The 10,927-nt window shown below is 36.0% G+C and overlaps 1 protein-coding gene across 1 annotated transcript in view; it reads right to left on the reverse strand.

Annotated features, from left to right (window-relative positions):
• The window catches only part of IFI44 (interferon induced protein 44), a 37,408-nt gene that overhangs the window by 16,992 nt on the left and 9,489 nt on the right, over nt 1-10,927 (reverse strand). The window contains 3 exon segments of the mRNA XM_032395981.1: nt 8,240-8,394; nt 8,397-8,481; nt 10,718-10,818. Coding sequence (XP_032251872.1) covers nt 8,240-8,394; nt 8,397-8,481; nt 10,718-10,818 — 341 coding nt within the window.

Here is a 10,927-nt window from a genome sequence, read left to right on the forward strand (position 1 = left end):
ATCTCCCTTCAGTTCAGGTCGTGATCTCAGGGTCCTGGGATGGAGCCCCACATCGGGCTCTCTGCTCAGCGGGGGGGGGGGGGGGGTCTGCTTCTCCCTCTCACTCTCCCTTTGTGCTCTCTCATTCGAATAAATAAATAAATAATCTTTAAAAAAGGAAAGAAAAGAAAAAAAGAAAAGCCCACTTCTGCAGGCTGCTTTCTCCAGGCTCCCACCTCAGTGGGTTTATATCTGGGTCTGGCCAGTGCGAGGTACCTGCTAGAGATGGGAGGGCAGAAGTGGGAGATCTTGGGCTCCTCTCTTACTCTTGAGCATGACCTCTGGCAGCAAAAGCATCCTCTTCCTGGCTCTAGCTTCCTGGGGTAGCCCCACTCGGAGCAGTGTCACTTGTCACAAGGAAGTTCCCACTAATGTTAGCTTCCTCCAAAGAGCTTTGCCTCTTGGTCCTGGGAACTCTATCTTGTCACATTGTTCTTTCCGCCCTGAGGGTGGTAGCGGCTTCCTGTTTTAGTTGAAGGAAATTAGAATACGTCACCCCCAAAATATGCCTCTTGGACATAAAAATTATTTTGAGCTAAAAGCAATTAAGAAGCAGGGAACACAAGAAAAGCTCTCCCTATCCTCCCCCTTTCTGCCTAAAGGTAAGCCATAAATTCTCCTTTTACTGGAGACAGTCTCGTATCAGCCCAGAGCAATCTGCAAACAAACCTTACTTGATGAGTGCCCTCCCATGTATTTACCATCCCACAGCTTGCTATCCTTGGAAGCCTAAAACTGCTCTCCTTGTCCTGTCATTTCCCTACAAATTTATTGTTCTTCGTTGAAGATGCTACATAAGCTGGAGTTGTAAGCCATAACTTTGGGTGTGTGTGTGTGTGTTTTTTTTTCTTTTTTTTTTTTTTGAAGTTGACATACAATGTTATATACATTTCAGGTGTACAACATAGTAACTCAATAATTCTGTACATTACACAATGCTCAAGTGTAGTCACCATCCAATGTTATTACAGTATTATTCACTGTATTCCTTATGCTGTACTTTTCATCCCCACAATCTATTTATAAGTGGAAGTTTGTACCTCTTAATCCCCTTTATTTATTTGCCCACCCCCCACCCCCAACCCCTCTGACCATCAGTTTGTTCTCTGTATTTGAGTCTGTTTATAGTTTTTTTGTTTGTTTGGCCATTTGTTTTGTTTCTGTTTTTCTAAAGATTTATTTATTTATTTCAGAGGTGGGGTGAGGGGCAGAGGGAGAGGGAGAGAGAGAATCCTGGAGCAGACTCCCTGCTGAGTGCAGAGTTCAAAGACACCGGCTCAATCCCATGACCCTGAGATCATGACTTGAGCCAAAATCAACAGTTGGACGCTTACCCAGTTGATCCACCCAAGCACCCCCGTTTTGTTTTTAGATTCCACACATAAATGAAATCATATGGTATTTGTCTTTCTCTGTCTGACTTATTTCAGTTAGCATAATACCCTCTAGGTCCAACCACATTGTCGCAAATAGCAAAATTTCATTCTTTTTATGGCTGAGTAATATTCTGTTGTATATATTTTTTTCTCCATTTATCCACTGATGGGCACTTAGGTTGCTGCCATATCTTGGCTATTGTAAATAATGCTGCAATGAACAGAGGAGTGCATATATCTTTTTCTAAGCCACAGCTTTGAGTTACTCGTTGAGGTTTCTCCCTCATGATGTGCAGTGTGCATGTGTTAATAAACTGTTTTTCTCTTGCTGATCTGACTTTTGTTAAAGAGACCCAGCTAAAAACACTTAAGATGGGTAGAAGTAAAGTTTCGTCTCCCATATTTGGCTAAACTATGGTTTGCTTCTCTGTCTTTCATTTGACTTCTCGGCTTTCCATCACTTGCATAGTCAAATTTCTGCATTAAATTACATTGCTTAAACGACCTGGAGTTCCTTCTATTTTCTGCCGGAGTCTGAAGAATGCAGATAGCCATTAAGACTGACTATTAAAAGGAGTAATGGCTTCAGCTCCGCCTTTCTTTGCCTTTTCCTACTTTAGTTTCCTACATTTAAAAATAGTTTTTTGTTATTGTTCTCAACTGGCATTAAATGAATCGGATTCACATTCCATCAACCTTCATATGTTTTCTAATCACTTCATTTAGTCTCCCAAAACATTATTGGACATCTACTATGCACAGAAACTGTACTATTTGGACTCCTGCCCACAAGAAGCTGTGTGCCATGTACCCAGTCATGTAGCGAGGTAATTCACATAGAGTGTCACAATGCTTGAGTGGTATCTACAGAGTCAGCAGAAGGCCAATGGCAGAGAAAACAATCCATTATTGGTAGGTGGTAGATGGGAGTGGGGGAGGAATATTATACAAGATCAGGGAAAAATGAATAATGGTTAAAGGCAGTTATTTAGTGCTTAATGTGTTTCAGAGGCTTTTCAAAAAAGTACTTTACATATACTTTCTCATTTAATCCTCAAAATAATCAATGTAGGTAAAGTATCCTATTTACCAGATGAGAAGACAAGGCAAAGAGAAATTAAGTAACTGCCCCCAAAGTATGAACAAAGCCATGGAGACAGGAGGATGCACAAAACAGTGAAGAGGAGGAAGTCACTCAGTTGAGCTCTTTTTTAGGGTTTGAGATCAAATATGTCCAGATTAGGAAAACCGTCCTAAGAAAGGGTTGGACTCAATACTACGTAGCTGAAAGGAATCCACTGTAAATCTCAATGAAGGCAGCACTGACATAGAAACGGGGCATATTTTCATGTTTTTACAGCAATTTACTATAGTAACTAATTCGCAAACTCTTGGTTCATATGTAATAATCCTAAATCAAATAGAAATTCAAATTGAGAGAACATGGCACTTGAAGTATAATGTTTCTCCTGTTCCCCACAACTGTGATTTATCTACACAAATTAACTCCTGTATAAGTGGGTTCAAGACTTCATTATCCAAAAGTAATATAATTGGGGGTCACATTTATGAAAAGCAAAAGGCAAAAGTACCAATTTTGTGTGTTCATTGGTCACCATAAGCCTTAAGTACTACATATTAAATTTCTATTCTGCAGGTTAGCAAAAATGCTAAAATAGGACACACTAATGTTTAGCTTAAAATGCAAATATGCGTACATAATAAGTCTAATATAATGCCAGAAACATTAGAGAATGCAGACCACAGCATTTCCAAGTACTACCACATCTTCAACACCAGGAGAAAATTATCTTCTATTTAAATGTTGCGTACCTTTAACAAAATTACACATTTGAAAATTTGTCTGTTGTGATAGTTTCTTTTAAGAATTAGAAACCTCAGCAGTTTCTATTCAAGCTTCCAAATTCAACCTTCAGCATCCTTTCCACTTTGTAAATTAACCAGTAGGGGGCAGACGTGACCAAGCCATTTAATATGTTTCTATTTGCTATTATAAAGCAAATTGAATTTGAGTTACAGTATGCCCTTGAAGCCAAAGGTATATTTTTTTAAAAAATCGCATAGCAAACAACCAAAAGCAAAAGCTCTGATAATTTGGCTTTCGGTCTCTTTCATTTTTTTATGAGCTATCAAAGTCCAAGTCTTACCTTTGTTTTCAACTACAATAAAGTTAAATTTACAATAGAGAGACATAGTAACTTATCAGTTTGTTGTTATACAAGATTGGCAATGTCCATCAGCACCTGCGTTTCTAAGTGCCTGCACTGATAATCTGGCTGTATATATTATCTAATTTAGCTCTTACAACATATCTATGAATAAAGTGTTACCATCATCTGTAAGACAGGAAAATGAGAGACTTCTTAAAGTTCACATATTATGTAGCAGAGACCCAGTTTTGTCTAATTCTAATGTTTGTATATGATATCACTTCTTATTTTTTTCTGTTTTAATTATGAAACATATAATACATGCAGAAAAGTACATAAAATACAAATGTAGAACTTAAAAATAATTATAAAGCAAAGATCCATTTTACCACCACCCTGTTCAAAACAAAGGACATTTTTAGCTTCTGCAGAACCACTAGGTGAGCTCCTGACTCTTCACAACCCCAAACCCTTGAAAGGTAATTACCATCATTTCCTCTCTTTTATTCAGAACTTTTGTGAGATTTATACAAATCTATTCATAATGTATAGATTCATTCATGTCTTTATCCTTTTGGTCAATATTATATTTGCAATATTTACACTGATATATATAGTTATAGTTCTTTAATTTTCTTTGATATATGAAATGAAGTACTCTATATAATATACCACAATTTATTATCTTTTCTACTATTGATGGGCATGTGGGTTGCTTCCAATTGGGATGCTACTACAAAAATTCTTATACATGTATTTTGATGCATACATAAAATGTACCCTTAAGATATGTAACTGAGAGTCAAAATGCTAGCTCCTTGGGTCTGTCTGTATAGCATGTCCTCTACTGGAAACAATCCAAAAGTCTGTTAACAGGTGAATGGATAAAGAAATGTAGTATATTCACACAACGAAATACTACGCAGCAATAAAAAGAACTATTGTTACATGCAACAGCATGGTTGAATCTCAAAACACACTGAATAAATGAAGCCAGACACAAAAGAGTATATTCTTTACAATTTCAGGCATACAAATTCTAAAAAATGAAAAGTAACTTAAAGTGACAGAATACAGACCAGTGGTTGTCTGAGGACCAGAACAAGAGGTAGAATGAGGAGAATGGATTACAAAGTCACTCTGTCATTTTTGGGGGGGGGGTAGAAATATTTGTAATCTTGACTGTCAAGACTATTTTACAGTGTATTCATATGTCAAACTTCACTCAATTTTTACACCTTAAATATGTGTACTTTATATGTCAATTAAATTTCAATAAAAGTAAAAAAGAATCAAATTATTTTAGTTTGGAACTTTATATATAGAGATAGATATAGATGATACAGATATAGAACATGTTTCTTCTGTACTGGATATTTGAATTTCCTTTTTCTTTAGAGCACCTTCTCAAGTCTTTGGTTCATTTTCTTTTATATTTTAGCTTTCTTCTAGACCTGTAGGATTTCTTTGTACACCCTTTTATTAGTTCTTTGCTAATATGTTCTCCCACATTTTGCTGTGTCTTTTCACTATCTTAATGGGATTTGTTGAATATAAAAGTTACTGATTTCAATGTAGCTGAATTTTCAATCTCTTTTGAAATTAAGCTTTTGTATCTGGTTTAAGAAATATGACTTAAGAAATATTCCCTTACCCCCAAGTTATAAAAGTATCCTTCTATTTTATCTTCTAAAAGCCTTTTAGCATTTAGGTGCTTAGTCCAACTAAAGTAGACTTTTGTGTATGATGCGAGGAATTCAGTTTTATTTTTCCCCATATGGATGACCAATTGACTAGACCACTTATGAATTGTCTGTTATTTTTCCATTCATCTGTAATGCTACCCTTATCATAGAACAAATGTCCAGACATGTTTAAGTCTGTTTCTGGACTCTCCATTCTGTTCCATTAATTTATTAATGCACCACAGTCAACTTACATTTTTTAATATGTCTCTTTATACCTGTTTTCCCACTTCGTTCTTCAAGAACATCTTGGCTATGTTTGACCCTTTACACTACTCTGTAAATTTTAGGATAATGTCAACTTCTTCATGATGCTACTTCTCATTTTCAAGCTATACTTACAAATTGAAATATAGTATGTTCCCATTATGGAATCTTTAATATTATACAAAATTGGGAAGACCCAAAATCATATGGTTTATTTCTATGTAGTTATAAATCAGAAAAATGCTTAATGCAACATATATGGAATGTATTATTGACCTATAAGGAGAGTATTAGAACTACCCATTAACATCACGATAATAGGATAGATGAGAATAAACTATCTTTACCTATGTGCAATAATATGAATCTAACAAATACACTATCTCATGAAAGAAGTCAGACCCAAAAGGGTAAATAGTGCATAATGTTATATAAGGGATAAAAAAGGACAAGACTAATCTATGCAATTAGAAGTCAGAATAGTGGATATCCTAGGTAGCTAGACTGGGGCTTAAAGGGGACTTCTAGAATGTTCTGTTTCTTACCTGAGTTCTAGTTTCATGGGTTAAGTCTATCAAAATGTATTGAGCCATATAATTATGAGCTGTGCACTTTTTATATGTATACGTTACTTTAATAAAAAAACTTTTTAAAAGTAATTATTAATCATTTTTAGACTTATTAATAAGACTTTCTTTATAATCTAAGTGAAAAACTAGATAGAAAACTTCCCTAATGCATAAGATAGATATTGAGGTGCCTCTCCTGCTCAGTTAATCCAACAGTGCCCAGGTCCATGTTTAACTCCCTTCTTCTAATAACAAATCACTCTTCCTGGGAAAGTATGACTTAAGATGGGATGATCATATTTCTCTCTCTTCTGCAGATAAAGTGATTGTTCCTGGGGTAGGCATATGATTTGAACTAAATCAATTGCAGTCCTTTTTTGGATTATTTCACAGCGAAACTGGAAAAGAAAAGCCCTCTTCCTTTTTGGGTCACAAGACTGAATGAATGTCAACTTGAAGCTTGGATTCAAATGGCTTAAGATTTATCAAGAATGCTAGACTGAGAGAATGACAGCAATAGACACGAAGAAGGAACCAGAATGTGTGTGTGTGTGTGTGTGAGTGTGTGTGCATGTGTATGAGAGAGAGAAAGAGAGAATAGCTTTTGAATCCCTAGATTCAACCATTTCTGAGGCAGTTAAATTCAATCCCAGCCTTTTATATGGTTTGATTATTTTTTAATCATGTAATTCAGGTTGAGGTTTGTCACTTGTAACTAAAATAGTCATAACTGACAGAAAAATCAAACAATAGTCTTTGTCAGTTTTAATCCTCTCAAACTCTTACCAATATTGTCACTTCTCAGAAGAGGGTTTCAGATATTAAACAAACAAAAAAATGGCTTTAGGTTAAAGAATATAACATTAACTGGAGACCCAAAGAGAAGATCAAATACTTTAGAAATAAAACAAGAAGACAAAATTAAGATGATGTAGGTGAAGACCCGAAGATGCTGACAAATTAAAATAAACTTTTCCAAAATCACACACACACACTTAAGTTAAATTCAGGTTTTCTAAACAGAAACTTTCAATTTTCACAGATACAGAACATAAATCCAAAAAAATTATGATCATTTTTTCCCACCATTAATGGCTTTAAAGCCCACTGTTCCTCGTTAGTTGCAGGTATTATGATTTTATATATGTATCTTCATCCCAGACATAAATAAAACATGTCCCTTCTGTTTCAGCTACTTCTCTTTTTCCTGTGTTTTCTTATTTCTCAATTTTCAATCTTCTATGATGAGATAAATATTATTAGTATATGAAGGGTTCACATATTTTTTCCTTCTTTTACACACTTGATCATTCCTTTTCTTTGATCTCTGAGAAAAGAGAAACAAAATATTCTTACTGGATAATCTAGGGAAAAGCAACCAGAAGGAGGAGGAACATTGGGCTACTGGGGGGTCTAAGCCAACCAGCCCTGACTTTGGGAGTGAATGCTCCATGAAGAAGAGAAGACATGGAGAAACCAAGATGATGGAGTCAGTAGTAACCTGAGAGTTTCTTAGTAGTTTGCAAGTGAGAGAGAATAAAGAGGATATGATATTCTAATTTGATTTCTCACAAACTGAAATAGATTTGAGTATAAATTGAAACTTCTGTCTGATCTTTGATTGAAACAGTACAGCATGTATTCTTGAGAGAATTTGAGAGAGAATACATGTAATGCTAAAATCTGAGGCCATAAATATGAAAGGCACATACATCTACCTAGCACTGACCACATGGCATTAAGAGAAACTCTGAGGCGGGAGACACGTCAAAAAAGTCAAGGCAAAAAAGGCAAAAACATAGGTCCCAAGAAAGCAGCAAGTAATCAAAGATCACATCTGATCAGGAACAATGCTGATCCAATCCATTTCTGGGTCCCAAGCAAAGAAGCATATTTTTGAGAGAAGAGGGCAAGGATACAACTTGGGGTGTTCAGACAGTAGAAATGACAGAGGTGCATCATTTCAAAGATTCTATCTTAAGACATGGGGGAAAGAGAAGTAGTGCAAATTCTCTAAGATGTACCCTAAGTGTGGGAAATCAGGAAATGTGAGGGGAAAAAAACACATCCAGCCAGTGAATTAAAGGGTAGGACTACTCACAAGACAGCGACCTACAGTGACTGCCACGTACCCAATAGATCCAAGCAGGAATAGCCATACAGGACACCTTCAAGTGTCGATACCACCAAATGCATCTACCTGTTTTCTCAAGAGGCAAATCCTCTAAGAAGTCATCTGCAGCCCACAGCATCTGTCTCAGTGCAGAGAGGATCAGAATGTCTTTATAGGGTCCAACTCCCATTCTGAAGTATAATTACTAACCACCAAGATGTCAGAAAGAGCAAATCCAAGTTCTCTATGGACTGTCTCTAACTGCAATATAGAAACAGTGACAAAGACTATTTTAGGTCAATATATATTGTGAAAGCAATAACAAAAAGCAGGAGCTTGGCAATAGTATTCCTATTGGGGAAAATGAAGATAGAGATCTGATCCCATAAATACTTTCTTAAAGAGCTTCACAAGTCAATCTCCAATATCACTATGAATTTTCATCAAGAATGCACATAATAGATTCCATATGATTTAGAAATGAAAGGTAACTAATAATTCCATATAGATTACTTTGAAACTGAAGCATTTTTAATACCCTTATGCTAGAGTCTGTAATTTCCCTGTTTCCTATTAAAAGTTATTCTCATGATTAGTCAAATTTACTAGACTAGTTTAATAATGATATTTTAATTCTTGCTTGGACTAATTTATCTGGGAAATGACACTGTCTGGGTTCAAAACAGGGCTCTGTTATTTCTTGTCACTGTCAAAAACACTGGCAAATGCTTTACTCTCTATGCTTTTGTTTCCTCATCTATAAAATGTGGTAATGACACAAGGTTGTTGTAAGTATTGAATAAGAAAATTTATCACATATTTAGTGCTCAACAAATACTAGCTATCATTACATCTTCCCAACTGGTATTCCCAAGTCCCGGTTCCTTTCGACTCAATTCATTCTGCATGTAGGTAGCAGATTAATTTTTGTGAAGCTTCAGTTTGGTTATATCACTACTTTTTATAGCAGCATTATCTACAATAGCCAAATTATGGAAACAGCCCAAGTGTCCATCGACTGATGAATGGATAAAGAAGATGTGGTGTGTGTGTGTGTGTGTGTGTGTGTGTGTGTGTGTGTGTGTGTATATATATATATATATATATATATATATATATATATATATATATAATGGAATATTACTCAGCCATCAAAAAGAATGAAATCTTGCCATTTGCAACAATATGGATGGAGCTAGAGAGTATTATGCTAAGTGAAATAAGTCAGAGAAAGACAAATACCATATGATTTCACTCATATGTGGAATTTAAGAAACAAAACAAATGAGCAAAGGGTAAAAAAAAGAAACAGAGAGAGACACAAACTAAGAGATAAACTCTGAACTATAGAGAACAAACTGAAGGTTACCAGAGAGGAGGGGGTGGGAGGGATGGGGGAAACAGGTGATGGGGATTAAGGAGGGCACTTGTGATGAGCACTGGGTGATATATGGATATGTTGAATCACTATATTATACACTTGAAACTAATATTGCACTGTGTGTTAACTAACTGGAATTTAAATAAAAACTTAAAAGAAGAGAAAAAAATTGCTATGATTCCCCATAATGCACCTAATTAAGTAAAGTCACCTCATGCAAATATAACTTCTCTATCTCCCCCTACAAAGATTCGGCCCTCCACTAAACTGAATGACCCCATGCTTCCCACTCACACTGCCTCTTCCTACACTGAGGTATTGACTTAGGCTATCCTCATAGCCTGAATTTTTTCCACATTTTGTCTCTTCACCTCCTGAAATCCTCCTCCTCTTTGAAAGCTATTTCCCAGTGACACTCCAGGAATGAAATCTTCCCCATCCCCTTTAACACAATATTTTCCTCCTCTAAACTTTTTTTTTTTAAGATTTTATTTATTTATTTGACATAGAGATAGAGCCAGAGAGCACAAGAGGAGAGAACAGCCGAGGGAGAGGGAGAAGCAGGCTCCTCACTGAGCAGGGAGCCTGACGCAGGGCTCGATCCCAGGACACTGGGATCATGACCCAAGCCAAAGGCAGACGCTCAACCATCTGAGCCACCCGAGCTCCCCACCTCCTCTAAACTTTTGATTTTGAGTCCCTTCGTGAGATTTATCATACTCATACTCTGTCGATTTTTTCCTATCCCACTCCCCCCATCCCCTCACCTGCACTAATAAAATTATAAGCTTCTGAGTGCGGAGAAATTATTTTAGTTTTCTGCGTATCTGGTTAGAGACTATCACACTGACTCAATTATGACAGGCAATCAATAAATATTTGTTGAATTGAACCTATTTGGGTTAAATTATAATGAATGGAATGATCTGTGTCCTTGTAAAGATGAATATATATTTAATTTTTAAATCTTGAGACATAAGTCTGAATTACCCAAGCAATTGTTTTAATTCTTAAGTTCAGTAGGTGTCCATTTTTACTTTTATTCACAGTAATATCATGTGATTATAGTGACATATCCCAGAAAATGTATCTACAAAGAGGAACATCATTCATTACCTTGAGCTTCACAGGCATACATCTGTATATGTCTCTAAGGTCACCTCTTGTAATCAGATCCATGCTATCCACGTGAGTGAGCAAAACCACATGTGCTACACCTAGGCCGAACAGATACATGTCACTTTGATCATTAAAGACAGCATCAGAAAGAAGGAAAGAAGAAAGAAAGAAAGAAAGAAAGAAAGAAAGAAAGAAAGAAAGAAAGAA

This window comes from Phoca vitulina, unplaced genomic scaffold (genome assembly GCF_004348235.1).
Source record: "Phoca vitulina isolate PV1807 unplaced genomic scaffold, GSC_HSeal_1.0 scaffold2, whole genome shotgun sequence".
Lineage (NCBI taxonomy): Eukaryota > Metazoa > Chordata > Mammalia > Carnivora > Phocidae > Phoca > Phoca vitulina.